The following is an 18,102-nucleotide window of genomic DNA, read 5'->3' as shown; positions in this document are numbered from 1 at the left end:
GAGCTTCCTTCACGTCCTTGGCCTAAGTCGTTCGAGATCCCAAGCCTGTCCAACTTGGTGGGGAACGAACTGGAGAGAGTACTTTGCCCAGTTAGAGCTCTTAGGTACTATCTAAAAAGGTCATAACCTTTACGAGGACAATCAGAAGCCTTATGGTGTGCTATCAAGAAGCCTTCTCTTCCAAGGTCTAAGAACTCAGTTTCTTACTAATTCAGGCTTCTGATTAGGGAAGCACATTCTCATCTGAAGGAAGAAGACCTTGCTTTGCTGAAGGTAAGGACACATGAAGTGAGAGCTGTGGCTACTTCAGTGGCCTTCAAACAGAACCGTTCTCTGCAGAGTGTTATGGATGCAACCTATTGGAGAAGCAAGTCAGTGTTCGCATCATTCTATCTCAAAGATGTCCAGTCTCTTTACGAGAACTGCTACACCCTGGGACCATTCGTAGCAACGAATGCAGTAGTAGGCGGGGGCTCAGCCACTACATTCCCATAATCCCATAACCTTTTTAACCTTTCTCTTGAATACTTTTTATGGGTTGTACGGTCGGCTAAGAAGCCTTCCGCATCCTTGTTGATTTGGCGGGTGGTCAATTCTTTCTTGAGAAGCGCCGAGGTTAAAGGTTGTGATGAGGTCCTTTAGTATGGGTTGCAGCCCTTTATACTTCAGCACCTAAGAGTCGTTCAGCATCCTAAGAGGACCGCTACGCTCAGTAAGGAAGACGTACTTAATAAAGGCAGAGTAATGGTTCAAGTCGTCTTCCTTACCAGGTACTTATTTATTTTATGTTATTTTTGAATAACTAATAAAATAAAATACGGGATACTTAGCTTCTTTGTTAACATGTATGCTGGTCTCCACCCACCACCCTGGGTGTGAATCAGCTACATGATCATCGAGTAAGATTAATATTGAAAAATGTTATTTTCATTAGTAAAATAAATTTTTGAATATACTTACCCGATGATCATGATTTAATTGACCCACCCTTCCTCCCCATAGAGAACCAGTGGACCGAGGAAAAAATTGAGGTGGTGTTGACAAGAAGTACTGGAGTACCTGACCACAGATGGCGCTGTTGTGTACACCCCCACCTGTATAGCGATCGCTGGCGTATCCCGACTGTAGATTTCTGTCGGGCAACAGAGTTGACAGCTACATGATCATCGGGTAAGTATATTCAAAAATTTATTTTACTAATGAAAATAACATTTTTTTATTCCTTATTGTACATTATTCATTTTCTTTTAATATATTTTATTTAACATGCTATACAGTATAATGCAATACTTTACCATATTTTATTTATTAATCTACTGTATAGGTATACCTCGGGTTACGTTGTTTCAACTGAAATCGATTTTCATTGTACGTTGGATGTCGAAAATAATATATGGAAAAATAAGAGAGTTTAGGCCATTTTATTTGACTAAGATATTGAAGTTGTAATATCGTTAGAAAAGTATTAAAAGTACATGAATTATATTGTTGTACAATAAAGGGACTACGACAAAGGAAAAATCTATTTCTGGGCGAGGGACCAACTTGGGAGCAGGTATCGCCAAAACGCCTGACATCTTCAAGAACACAAAATAACACAGAGCTACGAAAAATACGTTCGAACGTTCACGGGAGGAATGATGGGAGGATAGGTAGTGGTGGGGGGGGGGGGGGAGTAGCTGTAGTGAACGACACCACGTAGTAACGGGGTATTTTGAGGAGGGAGAAGTCTAATTGGAAAGGGACCTTTGGTAGTGGTATCACTCGCCCCAGTTTTAATACCGACACCCTTTAGGGGTGAGGGAGCTGGGTATATTCCTGGCATTCCATGCAACTTTTTTCTCTGGCATATTTAGCAGTATTTATACCTTTGAGCCCAGAAAATAAGAATAAAAGTGTATAAAATCATATTGAAATACATACATTTACAGTAAATGTTGAATGTATAATCATCGTAAATCTCAGAGAATGAAATATGAAAACATCTGTGACTGTGTTGTTAGTCTTATTTAGCCGTCTTTAAGAGCTTGAGGGGTTTTCCATGATAATTCCAATAAACATGAAGTTTAAAATGTTAATTGTGCTTTATTAAAGTATTTATGTATTCTATTTTTCAATTTCAAGGGCAATTTAACAACTATTTACTTCTTCTTCTTCTTCTTCTTTTTTTTTGGGGGGGGGGTGGGTTGTGATTAGCCGATCTCAAAACTTTACCAACCTGTAATCCTTCAAATAGAATTTCGTAAATCCTGTTTTTTTTTCAAGAACATACCCTTTAGGACTGCAAGGGGGTGGTGCCATCAATTCATCTCACGTAAGGCACTTTCGGCATTGGTGAAGGGTTTTTGCAGTTTCTTCAGCTTCTAATCATGTTAGGAGAGGTTTTCCCAGTTACAACTGGTGTAACTGGGGCCAATTTTGTAAATCATATCAAAATGTTTGGGATTTTTATTGATGATCTAATTGTCTTTAATTTTATGACTAATAAATAAAATGAACATGTGTTCCTGTTTTATTTAATGCCAGTCATTTTTTCCAGAATACTGTCTTCATTATTAGTTTTCTTTTCAGACGATTACATAAACAAGTTATTCTTCAATGTGCCTTCTGCAAGGATAAGTTCTCCACTTTAGAAGATCTCAATATCCATCAGTCTTCATCTGACCATAAAGGATTGGGTAAGTGTAATTGCTTAGTTGTCAGGAGGAACTGAGATTATGAGAGTTGAATTGTACTCTTAGTTGTAATTATTCCAGTTCTTAACTGAGGGAAGTGAAAACCTTTCATACATGTTGGTATAGTTTGGGTCAGGAATTTCAGTATCCCATGTTGGTGAATTCCAGTGTACTTAAAGGCAAGCTAAGGTGTTATTTGGAAATCCACAGTTTAGTCAGTACAGTAGTAGGTAATATCCTTGCATTTAGCTTATGCAAAGCTGTTGGTATCACATTTAAAAAAAATGGTTACACATAAGAAAATGGGATAATAAGGATGTTTTCCAAATAGCATGTACAGTAATGTGAATTGAATAATATTATTCTATATCTAATGTAGGCTGCAGTAATTTGAGAAAACAATTGTCTTATCATAATGGGATGAAAATCTTTTTTGTATCGTTTTGTCTTTACGTTGAAGATTTGCCAGATGTCTCCTTTCATCTTATTGTCAAGTGTTTAAATTTATGAAGGCAACTGTACCTTTATCTTTGTGCCTTGTGTGCCCATTGAAAGCAGAGATAAAAGTTCTTTGCAGCATCTTTATAGATCCCAAAGTTGTCACTTTTTGCCTCTTTGTTCTAGAAGAAAATTTTGGTCAACCATAATTGTCTAAGAGTGGTATTTTGTGCTCTGGTTAGTCTTGCAATAACAAAAGTAGTAGTAATCAATTTCCTACAAAAATTCTCTAAAGTTGTACTTTCAATAAAAAACCTCATATCACCTTATGTATGTTTTTAGCAAATATTGCTTGGTAGCAGTAGAACCTTCAACTGAATTGATCAGTTATGTTGAAGCTTTTAATTTTGGCTTGAATATCACCAAGATTTTAGTCTAGTTTTGATTCAGTTTTCATTTGAATTATAGAGGTAACTCAACATTGCCATGCTGCAAGGCTCAGATATCTGAATTTCCTGCTTAATACTATTCCTTGTTTTTTCTATTCAACTTCTGCTTCATTTTAATATTCACATTATTCCAGAGGATTCATTCTGTAATCATTTGTCTTTCTCCTACCATCCATCCGCTCTGTTAGTAATTCGTTCTCTTTAAGGCTTTTTTTTCTACCTTAGCGATATTTAATTACCTAAAAGAGGATACTAAACTTTGTTAAGAAAGCCAGGTGAAAATGCTATCCAGCAGTATGCAATAAGGAGATCCAGGGGTCTTTTAAGTACTTATATTGTGACTGCTTTATGCCCCAATCATTATATCATCATAAATGGTTTTACATCAGCTTTAACCTTAATGGGATTGTACATGGAATGAGTTTTCTCCAGTAGGACTTCTTTTATTGGAATTTTAGTTCTCAAACTATCTTTTGGTTAGCCATGGTGTATTAGTTTTGATTGGCAATTTAAAGGTTTTAATGAATTTATATCTTGTTTCAGGAATTATTGAAATTGAAAATGAGGGTGACAAAGTAGATTTTAAGTGCCCCCACTGCCCCAATCGAACTTTCGTCACCCAAGAAGGCTATAATGTGAGTAAAGTTTTAACAAGTGTTTTAGTGTGTAATTTCTGTCACAAAGGGTAATTAGTGAAAGTAGATTGTCTTTACTGTGCCACATTTCATGAAAATATTTTTTATTTTTATTTTAATATAATAGTAATAGGATTTTGCTTCACAATATTGTGTTCTAGTATTTTGTAATTGGATAAAAATTAAGGATGGTAATTTGCTTATTCTGGGAAATATTGTCCTAAGATGAATATTTTAGATTGGAAATATTGCTCTAAGATTTAAAGGCCTTCTGATTTTAAAATGTACTTATAGAATCTAAGATAGAATGAGCTTGATCACTTAATGTTCATGAAAAAAGTTTTTTGTTTGGATTGAATGTTATGTCAAACTACAATCTTTCCCTTTTCTTTCAGACACACGTATCAAGTATGCATGAAGGCGCCAAGCCTTTTGCCTGTGCAACTTGTGGGAAGAGATTTGCGTATCAACATAGTCTCCGTAATCATTATGCTTTACATGAGGTAATACTGATATAGTTTTCAAGTACTTTTTATATACCGGTAATGCCTTTGAGAACTGCCCTTTTCTCTTTATTGCTTGTCCAAATCATCTTAGTCTTTCTTTCAGTAGCCAGTTCATTAAAAAAATGGCTTCCCAACACACTCCAACTCCAGCTCTTATGTCTTTACAATTTACAGTCATAACTCTTTAGAATTTCTTGTATTTTTATTGTGTCAGTGAATACAAGTATTTAAAATGTCATAGCATTTTGTTTTATGTACTGGTAAAATATTGTTTCACTGTAGTCGAGTCATTTTGTTTATTGTTTTTCATTTGCACACTTAGTATTGACTTTGCAAGGCAACGAACATGTTTTATTTCTTCCATTCAATTCATGCACCCAACTAACCTTACACTGCCGCAGCAACCTTCCAGCCACTTTCCAGATTTAATGTTTATTATACTTCCATTCTGGTCCTCATAAACTTTGCTTTATTTACATTGATTTCCAATTCTTTCTTTCCATTTTATTTTCATATTTTAGATATTTTTAAAAAGTTTTTTTATGTTGCTGTTAACACTCAGATCTTCTGCATAATGGCCGGCCATGTTTTGTACACTTCTTTATAGTTTAATTTCCATACTTGATGTTGTAATGTGTATGGGGTAGATATTTTAATCACGTTGGATATTAAAAGTTCAAGGATAGATTATCATAACTTGTGACAGAAAGTTTCTGAAAGAAATTCCTGTCCTTGTATAAAACAAACTATACTAAAATAAAACAAGGAATTGACCTTAACACCAAATTGGAATCCTCAATTTGTAAGTGCTTGTACTGTATCAACACAACTCTCATTTTGTTACCATGTGTCATGTACCCTGTCTCATTCATTCTAATTTATCAAAGTAAAAGTCTATATATACAATGCATTATGCTTGTCAGATACATTCACTTTTGTGGAGACTGATAAATGTTGTACTGTAGATGTATATTATAGCGCTGGTAGATACTAATTGTTGAAGGTGTAGCCACAATTTTTTAAACTTTACAATATATTTAATTTTCATAAGCCAGGTAATCTATTGACAAAATATTCAAACCTAACTTGGGAATCCCTTACATTACAGAACTCGAGTTACATTTACATTCACAACTGCAGGAATGGCTACTGGCCATGTAAATATTGGTTCTCAAAGTTTTTTTTGTTCAGTTATAGATAAAATACAGTACATAAGTCCAAGCAGTGAGAAAAACTAGTCATCAGACAAATTCGGTCACCACTAGTTTGAATATTACATACATATACCAAGGCACTTCCCCCAATTTTGGGGGGTAGCCAACATCAACAAATGAAACAAAAACAAAAAAGGGGACCTCTACTCTCTACGTTCCTCCCATCCTGACAAGGGACTCAACCGAGTTCTGCTGGTACTGCTAGGGTGCCACAGCCCACCCTCCCCCGTTATCCACCACAGATGAAGCTTCATAATGCTGAATCAGCGATTCTAACCCTTGTTGCTGAAATATAGCCTTCTAAAACACTAGAATTATCTGAAAAGGAAAGTATTTCAAAAACACTTCCAAGCTTATTACCCCAAAACATCATTGAGTAAATTTCCTTGAGCCCTGAATATAAAGGTTTTTGTTTATTAATTGTACAGTGGTAATATACTGACTAGAAACAGCTACCCCATAAAGAAATGGGGAAAAGCTGAAGGCAAAGAAAGAAAGAAAGAATGTACTTGAAGGAGGGTATTATAATGAAGTTTATAACAAGGTTAAGTAACAGACTAATGATAACAGTCACAATGCCTTTGGGCATCAGAAGTTTAGAAACTAAACTTAAACTAAAATAATGGGCATTTTTTTTTGTAATACAATGGTTACAATTTAGAGTCTAGTCCACAATGAAAATGGGGAATTGATAGGTTAGAATATAGTTTTATCCTAATATTCGAGGAGGACTTAACTTTGGCTTCATTGTTTATGACTGGCACGCTAGTGCTGCACTTCTGCGGAGGCTCATGAATGAAAATCATAGCTTATACTTCACTGAATACAAGTAATCCACTGCAGTCAACCCTCTTTATTTGTAGGGGTTAGGTAACAGAGACATGCTCGAAGATTGAGGATCTAGAATGCTTTGTGCACTAGGATAGGTCAACTCATATCCTACCAACTCACTGACCTTTCCCTACCTGCAGTTGACTAACACACTAGGTAACCCGCTGTTCTGCACTACGTTGATTTCTTGTAGTTTCTTTCATAGTATTTTAGTTCATAATACTTTGCAGAGGTAATTGTACATTATTAACACATCCTCAGTACAGGGTAAGATAACTCATTACATGAAAGTCATCACCACACACTGTTGTTCATATCTATCAACACTTGCTAATACTATAGAATAAAAAAGTCACTAATAACTGATGGTTGAAATGCTTCTGATATTGGAAACAAAATTATAAATTACTGTAACATATTTATTAGGTAATTTAGTTTTTTAATGTCTTTTTTATGTTTGCATCCTTTAATAAATTGTAATAAAAGTTTTTTTATGCCGCATCTTTTAAAGCCGCCAAAAGAGGAACGAGAATACCCTTGCACAACGTGTGGGAAAGTGTTTACTCATCCTAGCTCGCTCATTTACCATCGAGAGTCAACGCACAACAATGGCCGTCTCTTCGTATGTCATATATGTAACGCTTCGTTTAAACACAAACAGCTGCTCCAGAGACATTACAGTGTTCATTCAGAGGAAAGGTATGTTACTTTATTTCCAGTTAGTAGATTTTACTAGAACATTTTGTGTTTTGTTAGATAATTGATGTTTGGTTTTGATGGTTTGTAGTTCCTGGAAGATGAGTGTAATGTTGGTGAAGTGAAGTGATTAGTAAAAAAAAATTTTTGGTGCAGCCATTTTTATTTTGCAATAACACATAATGTATCCAGAATATGGATTAATATGATTTTAAAAGATTTTTGTAATAAGGTACAGTATTGCCTCTTACAAAGATCAAAGACTGTTTAGCTCCCACATAGATTTCCTTCTGCTCACAAATTTGGCCTTCATTTGCTAAAGAGCAATTTTGGTCAGATGCATGTAAATCCCAAAATGTAGATTATAAGATTATGTGTACGTAGCTTGATTAATATTTTTCTTTGAGGGTTACCACATACAATGTGTTTTTTTGACATACTAGAGGCAATGGTTATATTCATTATTATATAGAGGCAAAGTCCAAAGCTCTTCAGCCATAGTAATCAGTAGGAGAAGCATAATTTAATCACTCCCTATGGTGAGCATTGAAATCACCAACAAGCACAAAAGAGGTATTTGTATCATCTTTTATCTTAGTTATAATGGTAAGAAGACAATCAAAGATAGAATCATTCAAGTCTGAATTCCGAAAGATCAAACACAAATAAAAGTTATGCCTACCTCAAATTTAAATTACCTGAATCTCGTGACATCCACATTCATAGCAGGACTTATGAGAAGTAGGGTACTCGGTCATTTAATACACCACCATTCCCCCTGCTCTAGGAATGGCATCCCATTTAAAAATTAAAAGCTTCCTAAAACCTTGAATAAGGACCTCAGAAGAGTGCCTCACTTGAAAAACAAAAGTTTCTGAGCATAATAGAATATCATAATTTCTCGAGGAAACTTAGGTCTATAACAATGCTATGGAGTCCATGAATAGACAATATGTGAAGTCTAGGATACATTGGTCCCAGATTTTGATCAATATCTCCAGACAGTATAAGATTTAAAAGCAATAAAAATGTTTCATCATACATGAAAACAAACTCAACAAAAATTCTAACAAAAGCATTATGCACATGAGAATATATAATGCAACTCATAGACTAAAAAATAGCCGGATAAAGTTGGTCAACATGACAGACCCGACACCCCCATGCAAGGCTAAGTACCCTCCAGGATAGCTACTTCAGCTGAAGGGAGGACAGTAACAATGGTTTTGAAAATGAATACAATAGAGGAAGATAAAGAAACAGATCAGTAAAAGATAACCTCTTGATAAACCACCAGGCAACCATGGCCCTTCTATTAAGTCAGTCCAACACACCATTTAAAAATAAACAAGAGGAAGAGAAAACATATAGAATAGTGTGCCAGAGTGTACCCTCATGAACAACAGTTCTAATGCAAGACAGTAGAAGACAAAGGCTATGGCACTACACAAAACTAGAGAACAATTGTTTGATTTTGTAGTGGCCTTCTAGAAAAGCTGCTTTCCATAAATTAAGTCTCTTTTACCTTTACCAAGTGGAAAGTTGCCACCGAACAAATACATTACAGTAGTGAACACTTTAATAAATAATTATTGTTCTAAATTTCTATTCCTTTATCCCTAGTTGCATTGCTGCATCTTCAGTCTATTCACCGGGATATCCACCTTCTTCAGATCTGTTAGGATTCAGATTTTGATTCTCTCTGAGAGACAAATGCTGTAGATTTTTTTTTCCCTTTTTATTATAAATCCTTTGGGCCAACTTTTTGAAAGATGAATTGATTTTTCAGCTCAAAGGGCATGTTAAACTATTTGATGGTAATGGTATGAAGGTTAAGAAATTTTGTGTGTTTAACTCTATTATTTTGTAGCAGTAATAATGATTGGTGATCAGTCTTTGCAATGTAATTACAGTACCATCTTACTTCATATCTCATACAAATGAAGGTATCAAGAAGTATTGGTTTAAATTGAGATAAAAATTACAAAACCAATTTTGCCCCTTTTTTGAAATATGATGCTCAATTTTGAATATTAGACTAAAGCCCCTTTCAGTCTGTTGACCATTCCTTGCCTATATTTTAATGTTTACAAGTTATTTTTTTTCCTTGAACGAATGCTCAAGTAAAATGCTTTAAGAAATCATTGTTAGTGTTTGATAAGAAATTCTTATTCAAATGCCCCATTTTCTCATTGACTTTTTAGATACAATGAAATATGCAACTAAATTGTAATTACTTAATTTATACTTATGTACTATTTTGGCCAATTTTTCTTTTTAGTAATTATATCTTCTTTTATACACGATAGGCCAAGTTTATACTGGGTCATTTCATGTTAATTCTATGCAAACATGACTCATACTGTACTGTCTTTCCCCTCAGACCATATCCATGTGAAATATGCCACCAGGCCTTCAAAACGCGAGGAAATTTGTACAATCACATGAACACTCATACGGGTCTTAAGAAGTTTACCTGTGAGATTTGCGGCAAGCAGTTCAATCATCTTACCTCACTGACACTTCATGTGAGATCACACACAGGTAATAAATATAAATTACTTATTTTTGATATAGTAGATTAGTCAGATTTTAGGGAATGAAAGAAGAACATAAACATTTTCATAAGAATATGATACAAGTGATATGAGTATATGCAGCTCTGAATTGTTGCCTTCACCCCTTTCTTCTCATCTGTGTTTTAATCTTAAGTAAAATTTGTTAATGCAATTAATTTAACAAGCCAATTGTTCTATTCTTTTGCATAGGTTGTTTTCTCTTGGCTTTTTAGTTGAAAATTTGCTTGCTTTTGAATTTAGTTTCTGAAATTATTTGTTAAGAGGTTATAAACTTTGTGTTTTTGGGGGGGTCTAGGTCAGTCTTGGAATATAAATACTATTGTTTTAAGGTTTTGTTTTCTTGTAACAAAGTGCATTACTGATATATTACTAATTAATGGAAACCTAAACTACGAGAATCAAATTTGGAAATGTCCTCCTGGATAAGAATTTACAAAGTTTTGCTATAGACTTTAGTCTCCTCCCTGAAAAAAAGAGGTCTTCAAACACATTGAACAGTAAAATAGTGATAGGAATTGAGAGATTATTATTATTATTATTAAATGCTAAGCTACAACCCTAGTTGGAAAAGCAGGATGCTATAAGCCCAGGGGCCCCAACAGGGAAAATAGCCCAGTGAGGAAAGGAAATAAAGAAAAATAAAATATTTCAAGTTTAGTAACAACATTAAAATAAATATTTCATATAAAGACTATTAAAACTTCAACAAAACAAGAGGAAGAGAAACTAGATAGAAGTGTGCCCGATTGTACCCTCAAGCAAGAGAACTCTAACCCAAGACAGTGGAAGGCCATGGTACAGAGGTTATGGCACTACCCAAGAATAGAGAACAATGGTTTGATTTTGGAGTGTCCTTCTCCTAGAAGAGCTGCTTACCATAGCTGAAGAGTCTCTTCTACCCTTACCAAGAGGAAAGTAGCCACTGAACAATTACAATGCAGTAGTTAACCGCTTGGGTGAAGAAAATTGTTTGGCAATCTCAGTGTTGTCAGGTGTATGAGGACAGAGGAGAATCTGTAAAGAATAGGCCAGACTATTCGGTGTCTGTGTAGGCAAAGGGAAAGAACCGTAACCAGAGAGAAGGGTCCTATGTAGTACTGTCTGGCCAGTCAAAGGACCCCATAACTCTCTGGCGGTAGTATCTCAACGGGCGGTTGGTGCCAAGGCCAACCTACTACTAGGATACTTAAGGTGCATTTTATGTTTTACTCAATTTTTTCAACTTCAGTCCCATCCACTTTTTGTTATCACACTTGTAGGAAAGTGCACAAGTGTGTATAGAAATTGAGGAAAATTCCTCTGCCTGGCAGTGTGTTGGACGGGAGTTTGACACCCGCTCAAATTCAATGTTTTTATAGCAGTGTCTACAACCTCACCATCCTTGCAAGCTAAGGATTGGGGGTTTGGGGGGAGCCTATAAGTCTACGTGCTGAGACATCAGTAGCCATTGCCTGGCCCTCCCTGGTCATAGATTAATGGAGAGGGTTTGGGCACTAGTCACTTGTACATATGGTCAGTCTATAGGTCATTGTCCTGTCCCTTGCCTTTGCCATCAATGAGCAACCTATAAAACCTTTAATTTGTTAAGATCATTATTATTAGTGTTATATTATTTTAAGATCTGTAAGTAAATATATATGAGACATAAAAGTTAATAGTTATAAATAAAATTTTGTTGTAAAACTAACAAGGTCATGGTTTCTCAAACAACAACAAATGTAAGTACATTCCAATTATTTTTTGATGTTTTAAATCTACTTAGGTAAAAAATTGTCATTTTCTTTAATTATTTTGCCATCAGCAAGTATATAAAGTGACAGTGCCCTTTGAGATTGATTTATTTCATAATTATTCTTTTTAGGTGAAAAACCATTCAAATGTGAATTTTGTGCCAAGAGGTTTACACAGAATGGAAATCTTCAAGAACACATCAGAATTCACACAGGAGAAAAGCCATTTTGTTGCGAGAACTGTGGAAAAAAATTTACAACTTCATCCCAGGTATTCAATTTTTTTTTTTGATCCTTAGGTTATGAAGTGTTATTTTTCATTGTTATAATGTAGTTTAATCAGACCCCCAAGTAACTGTGCTTCTTTATTGATTTATGGTATTTAGAAAGAAATGGAGGGATTGTGTCAAGTTTTTCTAATGGTGTATGTATCCTGTAAAAAATGAAGACTTTTAAGATGTTTTCATAGGGCAATCTTGCTGAAGAGGGTGTTGTGGTACTTGAACACAACATTCATCATAAAGAACTTTCCAACATTATAAACATTACCTAGCGATTGCTTTTAATTTAATACATCTATTTTTTGGAAAGTGCTGTTTTGTCCCAAGGACTTTCTTGTAAAGGAAAGTCCAATACTACATGATATACCAAAGAAATGTCTTTATGCCCTTGAATCAGTGTATCAAGATGCAAAGTATGGACTCAAGTGTTTGTAAGTGGAACTATATTGAACCCATCAGAGCAGATAACAAGGTTTTCCTTCTTGCTTCTGCCTCCTTTTTAAGTAGTTCAGTACTAACTCCGGATTCATCCTTCGAGGTGTATATCTCGAACTTCTCTCTACAGGTTAGACAACTCATTGGATCTCTCACTTGGTTTCGGTTTCCAGTTCCTTGTGATCTCCACCTCACACCGTCATGCCCTCTTGGAGTAACGGTCTCATACGTTTAACCCTTCGGAGTTTTTCACTTTTATCCCCTATGGACTAAGAGATAGAATCAATGCTTTCTTTCGTTTTCGAGTAATGACAACACGGATTTGAGAAATTTCTTCATTTTGTTAGCCGTCTTCTCATGAACATTTAAATGTTCACTAGGCTATAGCTGCCTGGAGGAGTTGATCCAGTCAAGGGCACAGAGGAAGCACTCTAGCTTCCTCAAAAGTTTCCGGGATGTTCCTTCCAGAGACTGGAGGTAATGGGCACTGACAGTTTCTCTAGTTTCCCTGACTAGTTTTGTCTCCTCGCACACATTTCCTCCCTGTCGCCACTTGCGCACGCTCCTTCAGGACTTATGTAAGAGCAACTTAGATGCATGATTCCCAGGAGTAACTGTCGGGAAGGCTAAATATGGTCAACCCAGAGCTTGACCTTGGTCTTGCTAGTTCAGCACGCTGACGACGACCCTCCCCTACATCCTGAGTTAACTCAGCCATCGGTGCGAAGTCTGAAAACTTTCGTCCAGCTGTTCTAAAGGGGGCACATCATTGTCGCCTGTGAATTAGGATGTCTTCCAGGATTTCCCCTGCTTGGGGCGTTGAGCGATGTAGCGCATAGACCGGGGGCAGGTACAATATCGCTACTGCGGTGTCTGAGGACTCGTCTCTTTTTCAACTATAACTTGTTGAATGAGCATGATCTGTCCAGTCCCTGTAGCGAATCCCAGGCTGTATCTTACAGGACCTCTTCTAAATCTCCCACAGGAGTATGAATGAGTGACATTCATGTGACCCCAGCTCGCAAACAGGTAATCCAAATTGACAAAGAGCTCTCTCTTGTCAGGTTTTACGCGAACAAAAATTATTTCGAAAACCCCAGGTAGCCTAGGTAACTCCAGGTGCAGAATAATCCGCAGATTCGGCAAGAAAGTCATAGATACCAATCCACCTGTTGAGAGGCGTGGGCGAATTTTCCTGACATTCTACACGAAGCCAAGCAATTGTACGGACATCCGAACTCAAGGCTTTGCCATCAATGCATGAGTTCATTACAGTATTACATCACAAGGTTACGAGAGAGGATATGGCACCTTGCGACCTCCTGTCCCCTAGGGAGGGGAACATGTCCGACAATGGGGTCTCCAAGCTCCTACAGTCAACTCTTGCTTGCAGAAAGATGCTAGTAGGCTGGATACCAGTTGATGACCACTACTCCCTGAACAAATTTGTTCAACAAACTTCGTTCGGATGAAACCGGCGGACATGGATCAGACAAACACTCTGACCCCAAGGAATTCATGACAACACTGGAATGGGGATGCTTCCGCCAGATCCAGTTCATCCGTCATCAAGAAAGTTTTAAGAATCGTCCGTGATGATCTTCAATGCCAGTTTAAGGGCCAGTATTTTGACATGGTCGCACCACCTCCACTTAGAGTTTTCTCCCTAGTGTCAACCGGGACTCGCAGGAAAGCTTTCGTCTTTTAAGAGTTCATCCCTGTAGACAATACAAAACTGGTATACCTAGGAATGCTGCAAGACATCAAATTAAGAAGTCTTTCTGTCCGAGAGCAACAGAGAAACTGAAGAAGGCATTAGGGCCCTTCTTGATACTAGTCTTTCTACCAGCATATCAGTGACTCTTGTCTAATAGGCCACCTGTTAGCCTGGGAGTTCTACAGTGGCAGCTGAAGTACACTTGAACCCACCAAGAACACACCGGGCCTTCAGGACTCGAGCAAATAGAGATCAGATGCAGTGGACATCAGATATCAACCTCCTCAGAGAGTAGTCTTTTTCTCTTCCTCTACTGGAATTCATGCTATTCAAGGGTGCCTCAAATGAAGGGGTGGGTGGGTAGGGGAGGTTTCTGTGGAATCAATCGGCCTTTGTGCTCTGGTCCAAGTCCAAAGGGTCACAGCACATAATCCTTCTGGATGAGGGTAGCCTTTCTGGTCCTGCAACAGTTTCATCACCACCATGCAGGGGTGTTTGACAACAAGCTTCTGCTGTACCGCTCTCTGGTATCAGATCCCCAGGCGTGCTGGCATGATGCATTTCAACAACGGTGGGACAACATAGGGGTCTACGTGTGTCCTCCGTTTTTCCTGATGAGAATAGTACTCTACAAGGCAGATGCTTCCATCAGCTAGCTAATGACCCTCATAGCCGTGCTATAGAATCATTCGGAATGGTCCCTACCTTCTTCAGATGCAAGCAAAAGTCCTGAGAGAACTCCCTCCATGTCACGATCTACTCGGACAACCACACATAAGATCTACCACAAAATCTGTAGAGTTCCTACCTCTTCACGCCAGAAGGTTTTCCAGCATCGCTTAGTGAAGAGAGGTTGTACGCAATATGTTGCAAAAAAGATGTCTGGATACCTCCGGTAATCTTCAGCTGCAGTGTACCAGGCTAAGGAGGCAGTCGTCCGGGATTCGGCTCGTGGAAGGTGTAACTGTCCTTTCGATATCACTATTCCAGCAATAGCGGTTTGTTTATTAGGGAGGAAGAAACTCCTTTCAGTCTTGGCAGTGAAAGGCTACGGCTCAGCCTTGAGCTTCACCTTTAGATTGAAAGGAGTTAATCTTTCATCATTGTTGGAGTTCTCTCTCCTTATACGGAGTTGCTAGCTTACCTGGCCTCAGTCAGAAGTTAGACCACCTTCATGGAATGTGGTTTGTTTTTTACGGTCTCCAAAGGAGCTCATTACGAACCATTATGCTAGACATCAGATCTTCACCTGACCTTAAACAGTCTTTTCTACTCGCTTTGGCTTCGACCGAGGGAGTAGATGAACTTCATGGTTTTTCTTACAACATTCTCCCCTCCCAGGGGGAGGGAGGCTCAAGATCCGTCAGTAACGGACTCTACGTTCGGACCCTTCTGGATTGAGAATCACCATAGTGTAACCGGTGACCCAGATCAGCGGCTACTATGCCCAGGTAGGGCTCTGAAGTGTCACTTTAGAAAAACTTCAGGAGCTCATTTGCGAACGGATTGTCTGGCAGCATGAGTGTGAAATGAAGAATTGCAAAGATTTCGATTTCAGCATGGATTTGCAAGGTCTTAGATATGACCTTGAATCCGGATTCTCATCCAGAGACGCAGAAACCTAGAGCTCTAGACACTAGTTGCATTAGTACATCTCTAGCAATCAAGAAAAACTACTCTGTGGCGCAGGATCTTCTAGTGGGCATGTGGAAGTGTCAGGCGACCTTCATTGCCCATTACCTGCAAGAGGTAACCCACAGGAACAGACATTCTTCATCGGACCTGTGGTGGCTGCACAACAAATGGTTTAAACACCTCAAGCTCATTTATGGACAAGCAGCAGGTGCTGGAGGGCAGAGGTTACCCAGGATTAAGTCTGAGGTGAATGAGAAAGGACTGGCATCGTCTTTCATTCATATTCCCCTCTCTTGGACCACAGCAATTTTGTTACTCTGCAAGCTGGCTTCCCCTTGTCTGCAGATAATATCCATTTCCCTTGTGTAACTTGGTATAGAAACATACTTGCTGTGTCCCCATATCCCCTTGCGATGTGGGAATTGGGTAATGTTTATGGTGTGTTCAAAGAAATCCAAGGAATCTGAGAAATCTTACCTGAACAAGCCACGTTGCCAGTATCACTCAATCACACAGATTGCTCAGGCCACTAACATGTGCACATAAACGTAAGTCTAGCGAGTTGCCAAGGTGATTCCTCTGAAGTGTGCATAGCATGGAGGAACACCCCCAGGCAAAAACCACCCAGTTGGTAAGGATTTTACTCACCTGAGGGTGAGTCTTCCCTAATAAAGAGCGAAAGGGTTTGTATTTAGTGACGGAACAAATGACAAATTGTAAATAGTTTGTATTTTTCTTAACTTTACAAACCTTGAGCTCTTTATGCAAATTTGTCCTGCTAGCACCTATCTCCCTGCAAGTTCTGCCTCCAATAAAGAATGATGATAGAATACAGGTGTGTGTGTGTGAAGGGGGTAGACTTTACTACCCCCTCCCACTAACTAGGGGCTGGGTAGTTATACCTTGCTAAAAGTGTTATGGCTAGTCTTCCAGCTTTGCTGAAAATATATTCCCTAATAAAGAGCTCAAGGTTTGTATAGTTAAAAAAAAATACAAATTACTTTCAAGTTGTTATTTTTCTCACATCATGGGTTTTAGTGATGGAGTGCTTCTAACTTTTTGTTGAAGAAGTTCATGAGAACTTGGATAGCTCTTGTAGAAAGGTACTGGTTAGATTTGGGTGTTTTGCAACAGATTACCTATTCATGGCATGGACCTCTGCAAATAAGATTGCAAGGTAGACACCTGATAGATTTTTCCAAAAATAGGCAGTAAGGCCTAAATATAAAGAGAGTCTTGTCTCTTTTAGGGTTCATCATTCTTAGCCAAAAATACTGTGCTTGACCTGAACATTGTGGTAAGTCTCAAAAACTTGTCAAATAGCAAGAGCTCTAAATCGTGCTTGCTGTCAGTTCCATGACAAAATTGAAAGCAGTTAGCCGGGCAACAAACTCTCTGGTAAGCTTTGTCCTTAGGTTTAGTAATGGTTCTCAGTGGGTGACATTCCATCAGTTTGCAGATGAATTCAGTATTGGAGATGCTGTGATGGGTTCAATAGAGCATGAAGCCGTGGGTTTCTCTTATCCGCACTAATTCTGTGCCTTGCACATTGATACGCTATACTTATGGCTAGCAAGACAATATTTCCTTGGTATATCACAGTCATATTGGATTCCCTCTACTAGCCTTGACAGGAAAATCCTTGGGGACCACAGCATCTAGTCCTAAAAATGTTGGTTTGGAGGTTTGGAATTAATTAGGATTTTTATTTTTTTATATCTTTGGAAAGTGCCTTGGTATATGTATGTATGTATGTATATCTTTGGAATTTATTTTAAGTAAATCAATTCTGAATGGACTATTTATGATATGCACAGAGTATTGGTATGTTTGTGCCATGAATTAATTTTAACAATTAATACATTTTCTGAGCTTATTTTTTCTTTTACTTTAAGCTTTGCCATTTTGATGATTATATAGTATTAATGATAAATATTTTTTATCAGTTCAAACTACACATGCGTCGTCATTCTGGAGACAGACCTTTCACTTGCTCATATTGTAGCAAGGGATTCTTGAATCGAGAAACTTGTCGAGCTCACGAAAGAAAACACCGAGGAGAAAAGCCCTATATTTGTGCTGTATGTAATAAAGGTTTCAGTGAACAGTACACCCTTAGAAAACATCTTCGTATGCACACCGGTAAGTGTTTTCTCATGAGTAGTTAACTCTAGTTAATTTTTACGAGATTTTTTTAAGATTTATATCATGCCATATTTTATGATCTAGAATTGGTTGAAATTTTAAAGGAAAATTTGCTTGTTGCACATTTTTATTACAT

At 37.6% G+C, this 18,102-nt stretch overlaps 1 protein-coding gene across 1 annotated transcript in view; it reads left to right on the top strand.

The window, feature by feature from the left end:
* The window catches only part of LOC137656857 (uncharacterized), a 94,399-nt gene that overhangs the window by 61,210 nt on the left and 15,087 nt on the right, over positions 1–18,102 (top strand). The window contains exons 9-15 of the mRNA XM_068391217.1: positions 2,572–2,678; positions 4,106–4,197; positions 4,593–4,700; positions 7,260–7,447; positions 9,828–9,988; positions 11,885–12,024; positions 17,768–17,963. Of these exons, the coding sequence (XP_068247318.1) occupies positions 2,572–2,678; positions 4,106–4,197; positions 4,593–4,700; positions 7,260–7,447; positions 9,828–9,988; positions 11,885–12,024; positions 17,768–17,963 (992 nt within the window). The remainder of the gene's footprint in view (positions 1–2,571; positions 2,679–4,105; positions 4,198–4,592; positions 4,701–7,259; positions 7,448–9,827; positions 9,989–11,884; positions 12,025–17,767; positions 17,964–18,102) is intronic.

This window comes from Palaemon carinicauda, chromosome 17 (assembly GCF_036898095.1).
Source record: "Palaemon carinicauda isolate YSFRI2023 chromosome 17, ASM3689809v2, whole genome shotgun sequence".
NCBI lineage: Eukaryota > Metazoa > Arthropoda > Malacostraca > Decapoda > Palaemonidae > Palaemon > Palaemon carinicauda.
Note: the sequence above shows the minus strand (reverse complement) of the source record. Positions and strands in the feature narration are given on the sequence as shown.